This window comes from Zootermopsis nevadensis, unplaced genomic scaffold (assembly GCF_977971745.1).
Source record: "Zootermopsis nevadensis isolate Lab colony 2312 unplaced genomic scaffold, Znev_1.0 Znev_ptg000017l, whole genome shotgun sequence".
NCBI lineage: Eukaryota > Metazoa > Arthropoda > Insecta > Blattodea > Termopsidae > Zootermopsis > Zootermopsis nevadensis.
Genome location: NW_028259149.1, coordinates 13,819,266 through 13,836,861, shown reverse-complemented (window position 1 = coordinate 13,836,861; position 17,596 = coordinate 13,819,266). Strand labels below are relative to the sequence as shown.

Sequence of the window (17,596 nt, the reverse complement as noted above, 5' to 3'; positions counted from 1 at the left end):
TATTATAGCCATCATTAATTATGACGGCAACAGTACATCACAATGGAATGAAATAAAGATGTTTAACAGTAGAAGGAATGACTTCTTTGAAAAATACATACTTAGCACAGTGGAATAGTTTAAAAGATATTACTGATAAATCCCTTGAGTCCTAATTTAAATGGTACACTGAATTCCTGTAAATAATATTTAAATGACTATGTAGTTAAATCTCAATTCATATATAAATTAGTGTTAATTATGATAAGCTTTGGTAACAACTATTTTGCAATTCTAGTCTAATACTTGTCCTAAGCATTGTTCAATAATCACAACATATTTCAACAACTAGTGTCTTCCTCAAATGATTTTCACTATTAATCATTGATCAGTTTAATGCATCTCTCTTACAATCAATTATCATTTAGCTACTGATATTATTTAATGCTTTACATGTGCATCAATCACAATTAAATTTTCTGTCTTTAATCTGAAGGTTATTTCTGTTACTGTCACTTTTATGTCACAAACTTGTGTAGCTACTTATTAACTGGTGTTCTGATGTCATTCAGTTTAATTTTACATACTTCAGTTTCCATATATATAAATATATACACACCTCAACAAGTTTAAATTTTTTGGACTTCATCCATCACTTTTGTTTTTATAGCTATTATATTCACATCCACACATAAATTAACTAATACCAAAAGATATATGGATAACAGGCACAGAGTGTATGAGAGAAAACGTGTTAAGCAAATATTAATACACTAAGCAATTAAGGATCACCTGAAGATGATAGTAAGAGCTAGACCATGGTTAGTTAACAATGATACATTAAAATGTTTGTTACAATGAAACTATATAACTGTCTCTTAATATCTACAAAACCTGAAATATGCCAAATTATCACAGTTGCCAGGTTCTTGTTTAGCCTTCCACTGCATCCATAAGCTAGGTTCCAGATTAGGGCACATGGGGTTAATTTATTTCCCACATAAGCCTATGTAAAAATATAATGGTCTGTCCTCCAAAGAGGATACCAGTAACATGCATGAGATTAAAGCATCAACTCTGCTCATATTTCTTATGATTTAAACAATCATAAAACATGTTAAGATTTTTATGTTCTATAAATTAACCATTTCATGGTCAATTCTTTCCTTATGTAGCAGATAAACGTAAAGCAGTTTCCGGTGCTTAAGTAAGCATCACACCAAACACACATATGCAGGGAGGAGGTGGATGTATTGCTCCAGACATTCTTAACTTTGGTACCAAATGGAGGTGTGCAGTTAGCTTCACATCTTATATACTTTAACCCAAAGGAAGAGACCCTGGTACCCACTGGATAGGAGGCAGGGAAGGTCCCAGAGCAGGTTTGGATGTTGTGGTGAACAGAGAATTCTGCAGGGAATGAAACCCTGGTCATTTAGTCATATTAAATAAATCAAATTCATGATGAAAATGTGTCTGTCTTGAATAGAATTGATGACACAACTATCTGTCAGTCATAATTCAAATGACCTATGGCTCTTCTATGCACTATGCAATACAAGTAAATTAATAGATAACACAATTCTTGCTGCGGTTTTTGGTAAAATGTGATGCTACTGTTCAGACTTCAAAATTGTAGTTTAAAATTCTGGTAAAATACATTAAAATGAACTGTTACATTTACCTTTTGAGTGGTTATTTTTTAAGTGGAACCAACAAATATTTGTGTCATATGTAAGAAATACCAAACTGTGAAGGAGGTATGTGTCATGATCTTGAAAGGGTTAACAATGTTTTAAGGTGCATGAGAAATACAGTTGCAAAACTACAGAACAGTCACAAATTCTCTTTTCTACTCTCCAGAAAGAAAATTTTCCAGAGTTCAATCCATTGTGAAATGTAACTGCACCTGAATTTTAAAAATTTAAATTAACATAACAAGGTATTTTTTTACACATCACTTGCACAATGTGTACTGTCTAAATACACTAATCAATCAGCAATGCATTGAAATTTTTTAGAAATATTTCATCAACATTTTTCCACATGTCCACTGTTACAAATTATAATAAAAGGTTTATATGTGGTAATGCCATTATTTAAAGAATCTGCAAGATTTCTACAGCTCATAATTACTGACTGAGACAGAAATTTACCAGTATTAATTCTGAATGTTTATACATTATAATGTTAAAACTGTTGCTTTCAGTTAATTTATAGATAGAAAACATCTTCATTGTTATGTATGTGCTGCTAGCTTAGAGGATAACATTAATTTTAAAACATTAATCATGAAGTACAAGAAAAATAATTTTAATAAAAAGGAACATACTACAGCCAAATTCTGGTAATATACTTAACAGTACTGAATGTCTGAATATAATGTTGTCAATTTTTCTTCAGGAATTTTTAAGAAAGAAAGTGTAATATATTCAGAGAAATATAGACCATAACATGTACATCTTCATGTTCAAATGCTACAATTACCATATATTTATAGAACATACCAAGTTAAATCAAGTAGTCTTAATTCTCTTGAAAATAAAAAAGGCATCCTTTATAAATTCACTTATGTCACAGCTGCAAACACAGCAAAATATAATGAACAGCACTAATAAATCAGCAATAAACACATGATGGAGACTGCTGATAATCTATCAGCAATTACTACTATAATTCATGAATAAGAATTAAAAATAAAAGAATATTAAATTCACATATTTCCAAGTCAATAGCACTAAAGAAAAAAGAATCAACACAACAATATCAACAATTATTAAAACTAAATAATAAAAATTAACATCATCAATACTGAAATTTTTTAATGTTCCATTATCCATTTAACCCTTTCACTATTGGAGATAAAATTACCAGCCATATTTTTCCTAGTTTATCTAACACTTTGCCAACTGCACAGGTTACAGAGGATAACTGTGACTGCTGGACAGACATTGGGGGACTGACGAAAATCACAATAAACCTTAATCAGAAGAGTGTGGCTCTGGACTTGGAATTTTACAAATATTCTGCAGTACACCATTCAGCTGCAACATTTGGTGGGATTTGTGTTAACTAATATTCATCCAATTTTCAGAATCTATGTAACAATACAATATTTCACCAATTTTTAATTTTTACCCATTTTTCTTGTACCTAAGAAAGTGTTTTACATTTCTGTTTGCTATTAAATCTATAAAAAATAAGCACTCTATTTAAGCAGATTCCACAACAATGCACAGTTTAACTTTCTATTATGACAGCAAGAGTAGAAGGTGCCTTTATGTCTAAGCACCACATCATAATGGTATGAGATAAGACAAAGCTTCACCCATTCTAGACCTCATGACTAATTAGAGGTACATGTTCAGTTTAACGCTCCAGTTACTTTATCCTTAGGGAAACAGATCCTGGTATAATTGGATATGAAACCTGGGTGGCTCCAGAACTTGTCTCAAAGGGATAATGAAGTGAAGTCAGACCTTGACTGTTTCAATCTGTAGCCAGTCACTTTACTGGTTGAGTTCATCCATGATGATGAAAGAGTTAAATTTCATAATGTGTTAACAATCTTGGCCACACCCATACTTTAATAAACTCAGAGATACACAGGTTAGAACATGTACAAACATAAGTGATGTAAAATAATGGCATAAGAATAACTTGCATTGCTAAAAATGTAATACTTTCATGTGAGTTTATGTAACTTTCATTTGTAAAGAGCTGTATGTTCACAATTATGGTTTTTGGTCATAAACAGTATAATATTTATTGCAGGTAGGAACAAAATATGAGTGTTTTGGCAGTATGACAGAGTTACTTTAGTGGTCATCTGATTTTCAGAATATCAATATAATTCATCCCCATTTATTTCTTTTTTGTACTGAAAACTATGCGAGACAATTTATTACATTTCTATTTGCTAAGAAATTTATATAAAAAGTCACAGATGCAGAAGGAAATAATATATATCTGTCAACATTTACATTAATTTTGTTTCATACATAATTTAATTTGTGGTTAGCTGATTTTTTTTCCTCCAACTCGTCTTCAACACTGTAGGTAGTCTTACTCAACTTTCTATTTCCACATAATTTCAGTTAGAAGCATATTGTATGGCTTCCATGTTAATAAGAACTGATGTTTCAAGAAGTCTGTTTATTTAACAATACTTTCTCAACTGCAGAGGTCATATAATATCAAACAGGATGATGATTATATATGAGAAATTAGAAAGGTTGTGAAAAGAAATGGTCTCATTGTCTACTTAAGGTGATATCCCAGAATTTGTTTAGAGGAATTTAGAAAATCTATATCAGGATAACTAGCTTCCAGGCTGAGACTTAAACTCAGAATCTTCTGAATGCAAAACAAGAGTGTTAACTGTGATGTTCAGTTGATGCATTGGGTATACTTTCAATTGTAACATGGTGACTTGCCTCTGGATGTGTGGGAGAGACTAACAAATGACAGTATACTTCTCAAACTGACAAAATAAAGACATGACATGGTATTAGCAGGCCCACCTTGAGATAGGAGCCACTATTATAGAAATTAAATATTGAGTCTACTTAGAAAGCAATGTTCCTAATACTCAGAAAGTCACCAATATAGAATAACTTTACTATCAAGTAATACATTATTCACATCTTTTGAACTTCCAAGACAGAAAAATCCACACCTAATATAAAAGAAAATATAGAATGATAACCTACCGTAATGTAATAGCATATATAATTATACCTAGTCTGCTTTCTGTTACTCTACAGTACTGCACAAAGCTGAAAGAGTAGAAAGACATACTCAAAGTACACCTCACTGGCCTTGATATTCATTTGTTTCAGTTACATACCTGCTGTTGCAAAGCTAATACCAATGCACTGCGTTGGAAATTATTTTTATTACTGATGATGACCTGGTTTTGGCACCATATAGAATTGCAGGTAGATGCCAATGTTTTGAAAAAACAATTTCTCCATTTTTAAACTTTGAAGAGAATGGACATATGTTTGTCTGGAATGCCAACATCTGTGAGTCTATATAGCACCAAAACCAGGAACATTATCATAATCCTCACCACTGTGAAAATGTCAACCTCAGAATTTTTTTGTAGTTCATTAAATATTCACTATATCATAAGATGTTTCAAGTCAAAGTTTTACTCTAATATCTTTTTTTTGTATGAGCCATTTTAGAGAAAATCAAGTTTTATTTCAGTCTAATGTAAAATGAAGGTTATATTAGATTGATATGAACCACAATTACATTTTCCACTTAACTTTTTAATTCAGACATCCCCTCTCATCCCTCATATCAAATTATATTAAACTTTGTCCAGTAGTTTAAGAGAATAAATGTGTTGACAAATGGGTGTCCTCCATACTGTCTATTCACATTATGCACTTTGTGCAAAGGATACATACCACAATACTGAGTAAAAATGATCAATATTTTGGGCACAACACAATTATGTCACAGCTTTAATAGTATGGCACAATGCTCTACTGTATGATCAGCCAGAACTGAAAAACTGTTGGCATTTAATATTCAGACTAGTTAATCACAATCAGGTTCATACTGCAGGATCCAGAGAGAGGCAAGCCAACCAGATCAACTGATGTACCCATCTATTGGAAAGAGACAGCATGTTTGTATCAACAATTTTAGATTGGCAAGATTTGACACAACAGGATGGCATATGCCATGCACTTGCCAAAATGACCAGTTCTTGATTTATCATATATCAAGGGCATATATTTATGAATATGTAACCCATAAGCAAATGGTTTCCTTTAAGAAACGGAAACCATACTGTTGATTTAAATCTGATGATTCAGACAAATGATATAAACTGAAAAGCAGCAGAATTTTCCTCAACCATCATCAATATTTATATCACCACGCTTGCCTTTCACCAGGAAGACATTCATATTATCTTTACCTTTTACATATACAGAACCACGCGGTTCAAATTCATATCGTTCAGAGAGAACAGGCACACAAGCACCCCCAACTTGAATTCTTCCTCGAACTCCTGTAGAATCCATTCTGCTAGCTATATTAACAGCATCACCCCAGATGTCATAACAAAGCTTAGTGGTCCCTATAACTCCTGCTGTAACATCACCAAAATTATAACCAACCCTTAAGATAAGGTTAAATTCAAGCAGGTCTCGATTGAAATCATCAATCACTTTCTGTAATGACATGGCAAAGTCCATGAGTTCAAACAAGTGCTGGTATGGATGTTTATTTTGGCGTCGAACTTCAGGATTCAAACCAGATGCAGCCATGAATGTACTTCCAATAGTTTTAATTTTTTCAATGTTTCTGAAGTCTGGGTTTGTCAGCAAGTCATCAAAATCTGCTATTAATTCATTCAGAACTCTTAAATACTCCTTGCCTCCAAGATAAGACTCATCATACATCTCGTTGAAATTAACAATGCTCGCAAAGATGATGCCAACATCCTGATGGTTTTCAGAGTATTTGGCAGTGTTTTTTAGCTGATCAGCAACATGTTTTGGAATTATATTGTGTAGAAGCCAATCAGCTTGGTTCTTCATGTTCTGAACTCTAGCTCTGTCTTGAGCAGCTACCATGTTACTGTGGAAACTTAATCTGTAACTGATTTCAAATTCTCGGTTCAAAAACCAAACTAAAACAAGTAACAACAATACATCGATAAAAATCTCTCCATGGTAAAGATTGAAATTATGATGTCCACGCTGCTTCTCAAAATATTCTGCAACAGAACTATGATTATTATGGAGTGACAGATTGACCATTCCAGCTGTCACATTAGGGTTAAAATTGTTTCTGGGTCCACTGTTATAGTCAAATGTAAAAACTGAACAGGCATGACTAGCTACTAAAGAAACATACACTATCCCAGCCAGACTTGCCAGAACACTCTTCATCCAGCAATTCAACTGTGTAAAATTACAGAAATGTACAAGTCCCACACATAGCATATAACTAAAATACAGATCCCCACCATTTGTAGAAGAAAAATTCATACACAGAAAATTTACTAGAACTGACACTATGGGCAGACTTACCAAAACAGCACCACAAATGTGCCATGGATACCAATGTGAAAACTTATCAAGCAGCCAGTGAGAAATATATGTTCCAGTTCCCGAGTCAGAATGAACTGAAACTGGCTTAAGAAACTGTTGAACACAGAGTAACAGAACAGATATCTGAATAGCTGTTGCTACTGTACAAAATGCAATCCAAATAGGGGACACACTGTACAGTAAGAAAAGAGAAACTGCAATGGCAGTGTACACCAGTGCTGAGATGAGAATGTCAAAGTAGGTGTTAAAGCGAGATGTAGCAAGTGTTGGAGGAGAGCCTCCATGCTTTTCAGTAATTCTATGGGCATAGGCACGATATTCACGTTCCATTTCCTTCTGCCGAAAGAACAAAGTGATACCAGAGAGAGGGGGCTTCACAAAATAGCTGTGATGTGATGTCACATTGTCTTGAACGCAGCGGATGAGTTGCAGGTCTGACTGTTTGCGCAGCTTGTGGAAACAGATAGTGAAATTGTCTCCCAAAGGAGGAGGCAGATGACTCCGCCTTAAATCCTGGTCTGAAAATTAAAAACATTCCACTCTCAGATGTTAATCAACTGATTCTTAGGTCATTCAATGATGTTGTTTCAACTACACAGGTTAAATACTGTATTTATATGAAGAGCTAATAAACAAGACTGGAAAGGTATAATCCATACCAGAATACACAGAATTTCTATATGTATTCTTCATACCTGACATAAAATATATATCACACCACACAATTATCATCCTCATAAGCACAGGAATAGATCACAGATGATTTAAAAAATAAGTACGTTTTCAATGTAAGATTTCTTCAAGCACTCTTACCTATTTTCTTACTCAAAAATTAAACTGATCACAAATAGTTGCATCATAATCTGTGAGACACGAAATTATTAGGCACAAAGACCTGTTAATGATCTGGAACAGTAAGACACAGTGATGTTTCAAAAGCCAAACTAAAATGCTCAGCTATTTAGGGAAACAGCTGACACTGAAAAAGGTATATTATAAGGTCTATGGTTAGAATCAAGATAATTCAACTTGATATACCTTACAGTTATTCTCACATTCTAAATATCTGTAATAACATTAAAATGATAAGTTATATCTCAAAGAAGGACAATCATACTAAAAAAATTCCAATCTGATACTCTTCTGTTATTACAATACTTACCAGTATCTGTGTCATTTATTGAAGACTGGCTAGATGTATAGTAGCCACTGACACGGTGAGTTAGTAGCTCACCCTGAGCTATTCCATTCATCACATAGATCTGTAAATAGTAACCAGTGGAAGTAGACCTTGTTGTATGGTTTTAGATTGATAAGATTCTAGGGTGTCTACTAGAGCTGTGTGTACCTTCATTTACCTTAATCTATGATTCTTAACTGACATGCTGTTATAGCAACTCCTGAATGTAGTCAATCAAGCTATTTACTGCCAATACTGACAGACCAATAGTAGGCCCTTGTGAACACACTAATGAAGTTTTTAGTTCCATAGAAGATGGTGAATTTCTTGACTAGCTGAGCAACACTCAGCTTCTCACATAAAGCGATCTATGGAGTCAGATCTTTTGTTACTGTTACTACTAACTAAGAGCAAGGAACATCAAATCTACAAGCAAAACAAGAAAGTAGCGGTAACAACAAATTATGGTAACACATTTCTAAGATCCAGTATAATTAAAATATGTTAAATTCATGGCATGATCATGTATTTATTTCTGCATTAACTATCAGAACAATTTCCTTGCTAATTTATAAAAATATTTTGGTATTATTCTCTGTATGCAGATAACAGACAAAAACTGGAAATTATATTAGGCCTATTACAAGCAGCAAGGAGGAGGAGGGAAAGAGGAGGCAAATGAGAAGGAAACAGCTGAAGAGGAAGCAGACTAGGAAGGGGATAAAATACTAAAGAGGAAGTAAGAGGGGGGAAAAGTGGGATAGGGGAAAATGTGGTTGAAGGGGAATAAAATGGTAGTGAAGATGAAGAAAAAGAAACGAAAGCAATGAGGAAGAAAAATAATGGAAATGATAAGGAAAATAAAACAATGGAATTATAGGTAAAGCACAATCACTTAAGGTGAAAGAATACCTGCTGCTGGATGCTGCTTCGTCTGCTGTTGCTACGAATGCCAGAATCTTTGCGGCTGTTGACAGACAGACATACACTCAGCTGATCTTCATTTGGTGATGGGACACTCAAGTGAGCCACAGTGTTTCTGGTTGCAACTTCTTCACTGGGGTTCACCAACTATATAACAATGTACACTAGCACAAAATTCTTCAAAATGTAAAATCTTTGATACTGCAAACGAGTCTGCTCTTGGATATTCAATTAAATATTTTTGTTTCTCTAGCAGGTTACAAGCCACCAGACGCGGCTTATAACCCGAGAGTCTTTCATCAATAAACATGTTATAAAATTATTTTAAGATATTGTTGTATCATTATTATTTAGTGTATGAGAAGAGGTACTGATAATACACAAAATGTGAGATGGAGTATGCTTTGTAGAGACAAAATGCATTTAGTACAGCATAATAAAACAAGAAATTGGTGAAAAAAATATTGATAAAATTAATTACCATACTACGTATTATGTAAAGTCATTAACACCCATGGAAATTTTACAATTGAAATGTATTCCTTCGTGCTGAATTTGTAATCAGCAGAAGTATCTCCATGACTCTTACAATTTATAATCTTTACATACCTGCTGGTACCCATTATTATCTTCACTGACATCCAATTCTTTTAACAGGGGCATAGAATGTGGAAGATTCTGTTCCAGAATTCCACTTTCTCCTGGAATGACAGGAGAGATTCACTCATTCTCACACACAATAATTACTAAACATGAAAGTTTTCTTTATTTTTGTATTTAGTTGTTTTACAACATTATATGAACTGCACAAGTTAGTTTAATGCCATGGCTTGTCGAGCATCATTTTCCTATGAAAATTCAATCTGGTTCACACTCTCACAACCTATTTCTCTAAGATCCATTTTGCTATTATCATCTCATCTACATTTTGATCTCCCAAGTGGCTGCTTTCCAAGAATAAATTTCTTGTTATCCCAGTCTGCATTAAATGTTTAACCCATCATAATCTCTCTAAGTTAATGACTACTATTCTGTGATATTTCCCTTACCTGATTTTTTTTTCAACTTTCTGGGTTGATGCTTCCATGGAGTGACACAGAGTGGAGAGAACTTGCCACTAGCACCACAGCCTGTGAGTGATGTAGGACTCTTGCTGATATCTCTCCCACCTTCATCTCTCTCACTGTCTTCATTATCATTGTCAGAATTGAGGATGCTTGGTAAGGAATGTGCTTTCATTCTGTTAGTGGCATAACTAAGTGAGTTGGAGGACATGAGACCAAGAAAATGTGGTCGTTGTTTTGGGTCAGAGGAGACAACATGTGATTGTGACTCGGGAGGGGAAGATGGGGGTGCCACTACAATGGGTAGGAGACTGGAAGGTGGATTATCTTTCTGATGAAGTAAGTTCTCATAAGAGGTATCTGACTTGCGTCCCTGAATGAAATATGTCTTCATGCCTAAGAGAATGAAACATAGTAACTCACAACTAAGTAACAATAATTGCTCATGCATTCTTGATTGACAGAATCCTAGTTTACTTAGTAAAGCTGTTTCAACTACTGGGGTTATGCAGTGTTGGACAAAATGGAAAGATGATCATGAATGGTAAATAGATAAGGATTTTAAAAAAGCAGTTGTGACATATTTTAGGCATTTTCCACAACTTTCCAAACAAAACCATGAAAATCTGAATCTGGATAGCCTGTGAGTAGGTAGGGATTTCAAAGGAAGCAGTCATGACCTATTTAAAGGTACTAATTTTGGCATCTGCATGGGGAGACTGATGAAAATCAAGCAAAATCTCAGTCAAGATAGCCAATAATGCAGTACTCCTTATTTTAATCATACATCATCTGAATACATATCTAGAGCATTACAACAACACTAAGTTATAAGATGCCACTGCATATGTACTGGTTTCACCCAGGAACAATCCTTATTGGTCACTGTCCTGAAGAGGGATTGATGCACTGAACTGTGAAAGATGTGTGGTGAGAATTTTCAAATGCAGTATTTAACATATTTCTACCACATACCACCACCATACACACCCACATAACATACGTAGTTTTTCCAATACAGTGAGGTTTGAGCCTGAAGCATTTTCACTTCACAGAGACATAGTAATTGAGGTTTATAATTGTATGTAATAATAATTAGGGTATAGGAGTACTGTACAAAACAGTCTGATCTCTACCTTGCACCATTTCTCCTTCCTCAAGCACATACATATCATCCAGAAATTTGCATGTAGCTTCTGAAACATGAACCCGCCCTGGCTTGCCTGTTGATTCCATTTGATTGGCCAGTGTCACATCATTGGACCACACATCAAACTTGAACCTCCTTGTACCCACAATACCACAAAGTACTGTGCCAGTATGGACACCCACTCGCATATTTACTCCTGCAGAAGAAATACCAAGTATTAAAAACATGCAACACTTGTGTGGTGTATCTGGGGTATCAAAGGATTAAGATATTTTGGAATAACAGTGTCAAATCAAAATTATATTCATGAAGAAAATAAGAGTAAGGAATGTGTCTGTATGTCTGTTCATCTGTCCATGTATCTCATTTCTGAAACTAGTAAACATATTTAGGTGATATTTAAGTACTGGACATTTGTTCCAAACATTATCAGGCACATTTAATTTTGTTTCATGTCTGTCCAATGCAATCACTACATTACATGAAGGTCAGACTTAACAAACTTTATAAATTTTCACAATAACAGACCACACAAAAGACAAGTACATAATAAAATATATTGACATAATTAAGATCTACAATTTTCTGCAACATTTTTCCCTATGGAGAGTAATTAAGAAAACATAAAATAAAATAATTTTAATTAGATTTACCACATTAAATTTGTATCTGCAATAAATAAGAGTAAAGAGCAATATGATATACAAAATCACAAAGAATGCATTAAAAAAATATTTATCCTTCCTTACTTGTCTGCTACTGTAGATATACTGACATCTATTCTAAGCTGACATATGCACACAGTCCTTACCTTCATCCCTCTCTGCATCGAACTGCTTGATGGCATCTATCATCGCAAGTCCCATCTCCACACAGGCTGTAGCATGGTCTGGTTTAGGTTCAGGACAACCAGCAACACAATAATAGCAATCACCGAGGGTTGAGATTTTCTCACAGCCATGTGTCGCACACAAATCATCAAATCGCTCGAATAAGTCTTTCAAAATGCCCACTAATTCCTCAGCAGTCTTATTTGAACTCATTCTAGTGAAACCAACAATATCTGCAAATAATATGCTCACATTTTCCATGCGGTGCATATTGAATGGTCTGAAAAGGGAACGTATGTCACTCCCTCCAGGGTTTGAACCACGTGTGGAATACCTCAATGTATGATCACCTCGTTCTTTTCCTCCATCATCTTCTCTTCCACCTCCTGTTTCTGACATCAGCCAATCAGCAACTTTTGGTGGCATCACTGAGTGAATCATTTTCTCCTTAAGCTGTTTTTCCATCTCCAATTGCCGTCTCACAAGCAATGACTGTCCAACTTTCATAAAAGTTCCACGCATACGAACACGAGTCATTATCAAAATATGAATGCCTATGAGGTGAACACACATATGAAGCAAAATGCGCACAGCAATACCAGCGCTTCTCATGTTGCTGTAAATTTCTCCAGTACTTAAGTAATGAGTCAAGCATTCAAACACTACAGAATAAGCTCCTCCAATAGCTACACACATGTAAAGTGGCAATGGAATCACTGTGTAAATAACAAGCAGAATCTCAATACAAAGGGAAAACTGTCCAACAGGTGTAATGTCTGGGGACTTTTCTATAGATGGATCAAAAATTACAAAAATTAGTGACAAGCCACTAATGAGGGTAGCAACAAATATTGAAATTTGACATGTATATTGCCTATATATATCTGTGTAAGTGAGAAGTAAAACTAACCCAATTACAAAAAACAGAATGGCAAATGTTACAGAAACAGCAATCCAGTGCTGAGTGTTTCCTTTGAGGCCAGTCATGAGGAAATATATGAACCATGACAGGGATACAACAAGGATGTACAAAAGGGCATATCTGAAAAAGAGAAAAAGAATTATTTTAATATGTGTGTGTGTTCGGAGGAATGTGAGTTTCTATGGCTATTTGAACCTGCATAACATGTAATTTATAAATTTTTTACCCAACACCTGGTAGAAACAGATTGTACATGCAGACTGAAGAAGGGCCTGAGGATAAAAAAGGTAACATATAACACAAGGTCAGGTTGCAAAGGGGCTAGGTTCTGACACTCAGGAGAAAATCATAATAATTACATAAAACAGGGCACAGTTCACTTTAAAAATTCCTGACTCTAAAAGTGCATGGCATTAACATAAGGGTTAAAACTACAAAATTGTAACAAAAAGGTTATGCATTAGAGATAATGTGAATAAAATCGCAAAATAAGATTTCTGCACTTCAGTAATATTAATGTGACTAAACAGAATTTAACACAAGATAAAATAAAACACCTATTTTCTTGTAATCATTCATGTCTCTCCTGACCAGATTTCCTGTTCTCATGTAATATTCTAAATTCAAAAGAAATAAAACTATACGCATAACATGCAGAAGCAAAGTGTTTCAGAAATTAGCTCACTCAATTGCCTCTGACAAATTAGCTATGGCCAATGCCAAGTATATTCCTAGTCTCTGTCTAAATGTATTACACATTTAACAACTAATATAAAAAGTCAGATGAAAGTAAATAGGAAATTATTTCTTTTGAATCCTAATCCTACTCTCTCTTTCTTCCTTTCATACTTTTACATGCTTCCTCCCAGATATCAGTAAGTGTTTCAAGACATGGCACAAACATATGTAATTAATAACTAATACAGTACTCTTTAACATAAATTTAAAATAGTTTTAGGTAAGAAATGCTAAAAGATACTAGTAGAGAAAAACAACAGAAACAAATATCAGCCGTGACCTTGTATTATGCAATTTCAACATTTCCCCCCATTTTGTGCCCATTTAAATACTGTCTGTGACCACAAGGAACCACAATCACTCATAAACATCAAACTGGCTTTTACACAGTATAGATTAATCAGTCTACTGACAAGTGCAAAGTGTAGAAACCAAATTAAAGGATGTATGAAGCATGCTGTGAGACTATAAGCAAGTAGAATGGTGAGTAGATTTAAGTTACATCACCAAAGCTCTAAAAATGAGTTTAAAAATACATCAACATCAAATGTATTATAAATCTATAAAACTTCATGCATTTTATAAAGTGTACTTGGATTACATAGCTTTCCTTAAGAAGTGTTTTTTAGGCATGTAAAATAAATAACAACTTAAAATGACACATACCCTGCCTTCAGCTTTATGCCAATTAAAAATGCCTTAATATAATCAAGCTTATGGAATGTTAAGTGATGAATAAGACACATACTGGAACCGAAGTCGCACTTGAGGAAATGAGCTTCTTCGATATTGGCCTTCAAGTATCTCAGAGTCAAAGCGAGGGTCCCACCAGGAATGGTTGGCTGCCCGTTCAAACAGAATAGGTAGGTAGATGCCACAACAACTTGTCCGCTGACCACTCTGAGCCAAATAGCTTTGAATGTATGGTGCAAGTGATATTTGAATGTCATCTTCACCATTTGTTTGTTGACTTAGACCTTGAGAATGTGAGAAACTAACTGATGAGTTACACTTATGTTCTGTTCTGATCTGAGGTATGCCTTCTGCCATATTTCAGCCAAAACAATACTTATATAATCTTTAACCAGCAATAACATTGATGTCAATTTGTTTCCTACTCAATGTGTCACTGAAGTCCTCATCAAACCCACATTCATTCATTATCTCTTGAACTAAGCAGTATAAAGAGGAGGCAATCAAGCATCACTTTTAGGTTAATTTATCCAAAGATGAGAATGTCACACGCAGTTCTTCCAATTATGATTCATGTAGACCATTATCAAACATTACAAAATAAACTTAAAAAAATGTATACATAATCACTTGACAGCTAATAATGCAGGTAAATATTTCGTTGTGTTACAGCAAGCATTTTGTAATAAAAAAACTACAAACACTGACTCTTTTTGCTTCATGTCATGTAAAGCCAATTATAATTCTTGCCATTCTTGATGGACTCTTATATCAACTAGTCATCACAGTAATAATCCAGAATCACAAAGACATCACATTTATCTAACACAGAATTCGTGTAGTCAGTGAAATATCTTCATTGTATATAACATGAATCTTCCTCTTTTAACACAGCTACTATGAAACTGAAAACAACGAAAAACATAATACAGATTAGGTACATGAACAGACGAACTGGAATTGACTGCAATTACGAAGAATGGTATTTAAAAACAAGTAAACTTTTATGAAAATTTCACCGACTGAAAATGCCTAATTGAAGCATTCAGCCAAAAGGTATCGTGCTATAATTAACCTTACATGGTGTGCCATATTTTAGGGACAATACATTATGACAACGACATATGTAAAAGAATTAAAATTATTCTTCACAATTTCCGGTAAAATAAACCAATTTACATCATATGATTAACAATATTGACATTTAAAATTTGTAATGACAGGTGTATAGCCAATGGTCATATTGAAGGGCGGGGTGGGGAAAAAGTCAGCACTGTTTCGGCCAATGATTGACAGCAATCTCCAAACGTCCACTAAAATGGTGTCAGTTCAACAAATAAGAAATAGGGCGGGAATGATTGTAGTCAACAAAAACCGTGATTCACTTAACCTATTACTAACCTTTCAAGCATGATGAATATGTTTTGCTGTGAAAAATTATGTATAAAGTACAGTATGTATCTCCAAGCAGCCAACATTGATCCTGCATTCAAGATTACTTCAAAGAGCAACATAATTCTTAACTAAATGTTGCGATTAACAATGTCCTAAATTAAGCTCATTAATTTCGGAAATATCGTGCAGTATTTGTAACAGTCATTATTAATGGAACATCATTATCACTGATTTTCAATTTAAAGTAGAAGATAATCCCACTACTATAGTGTCAGCCATTTGTAATTCGGCTGTGACATTGGTGATAATCTGTGACTGACCACTTTTTCAAGTTTTGCAGTTGTGCCAATCACTGATTACCTCATGGTACCAATGAAGTAGAACTGCGAAATTTGAACATTTAAATGCACGTGCACACAAAATAATTAGACACATATCAACTTGGAGCAAAGTTTCTAAATTATTATTGATTACATAAAACATTTGTATAATCTGACTATCTTTCTAGTGCCAGAAGTTGAATTGCTGAGGTCTAAAATGCATTAAGCTTTTCTTGATTGTGTAATGTGTAGGTTGTTCTAATTTTTAAAACATTATATGTTCAGATTCAAACGTAATTTATAATGTTTCCAAGTAACACGAATTATTAGTCATAATGCGAAGAAAAAGAAAGATGAAAAACTGCCCCCCTAGGATTACCAACATTTCTTTAAATCATGGATCATCTGTATAGTTTTATGTGCTGCAATCCACAGATAAATTTGGAAGTGAACACTTCAAAATCACGGAAATATCTTACCAGGCCTAAGTGGCTCACCGCTTTTTTCTAATACTGCCAGTAATGTGAAACATTTTTTCTGTAAATAGGCGCACATACAAAATAATGTTTTGAAGCCTTACTACAGGTATGTACACACACTTTGCCCTATATTTATTGTTATGTAAGAAGGATCTATGTCTGGCTTAAATGTTCCTCTAACAACCTTTTTTAAGCTTCCAGAATGATAAATGGATTTTTGATGCAGTAGGAACAAAAAATAATTTCTGAACACTTTAATTAATAATTGTGTTCCTGAGTCTTTTATTCTGAAAGTTTGTGATCTAAACACAGGATTTTCTGAAAAGTGGAAAGTTATAAAATTACAATTTTTTTAAAAATTTTAGTCAATGAAGTGACTGGCTTCAAGCTGAATGACTGGGGCTTGATTCTTGGCAAGGACAGAAACTTTTCTCTTTGCCACCATGTCTAGACTGGCTCTGGGTATACGATGGCTTCCTTTACTAGGGTAAAGTGGTCAGAGAGTGAAGCTGACCACTAACATTGAATGTGTGGAAATATACCTTCACTTTCAACATGTCTTAATTGAATAGATATTAATTATGTTTCAGAATGCTATGAGAAGTGATGTAAGTATAGTACATGAAATGTATTACACTGAACAGAATATTATCATTGACTTAAACACTCCATCTAAACTAGGAAGTTAACTATTTAGAGTACATTTATTTGAACTATTTTACCCAATTTATTTTGTTCAGAATCTGAAGTTCTTCATCTGAGTTTGACATTAGACTGGAACATGACATTAAAAATGTCAATCTGGGTTGATACAGTAGGTATATTTATTGAAACTATCAGAAC

General features: G+C 34.1%; 1 protein-coding gene across 2 annotated transcripts; it reads right to left on the bottom strand.

Annotated features, from left to right (window-relative positions):
- Positions 1 to 356: 356 nt before the first annotated feature.
- Positions 357 to 16,252, bottom strand: Ac13E (Adenylyl cyclase 13E). 2 transcript variants are annotated; one of them, XM_022059897.2, is made up of 9 exons: positions 15,961 to 16,252; positions 14,615 to 15,464; positions 12,188 to 13,248; positions 11,363 to 11,572; positions 10,212 to 10,622; positions 9,772 to 9,863; positions 9,151 to 9,309; positions 8,221 to 8,320; positions 357 to 7,576 (listed from the first exon to the last, which is right to left on the bottom strand). In XM_022059897.2, the coding sequence occupies exons 2-9, from the start codon at positions 14,914 to 14,916 to the stop codon at positions 5,850 to 5,852; spliced, it is 4,062 nt and encodes a 1,353-aa protein (XP_021915589.2). In that variant the 5' UTR covers positions 14,917 to 15,464; positions 15,961 to 16,252; the 3' UTR covers positions 357 to 5,849. The 2 variants fall into 2 exon arrangements, with proteins under 2 accessions (XP_021915589.2, XP_021915614.2); XM_022059922.2 differs by lacking the exon at positions 15,961 to 16,252 and having other exon boundaries at positions 14,533 to 14,817.
- Between the last annotated feature and the right edge of the window lie 1,344 nt (positions 16,253 to 17,596).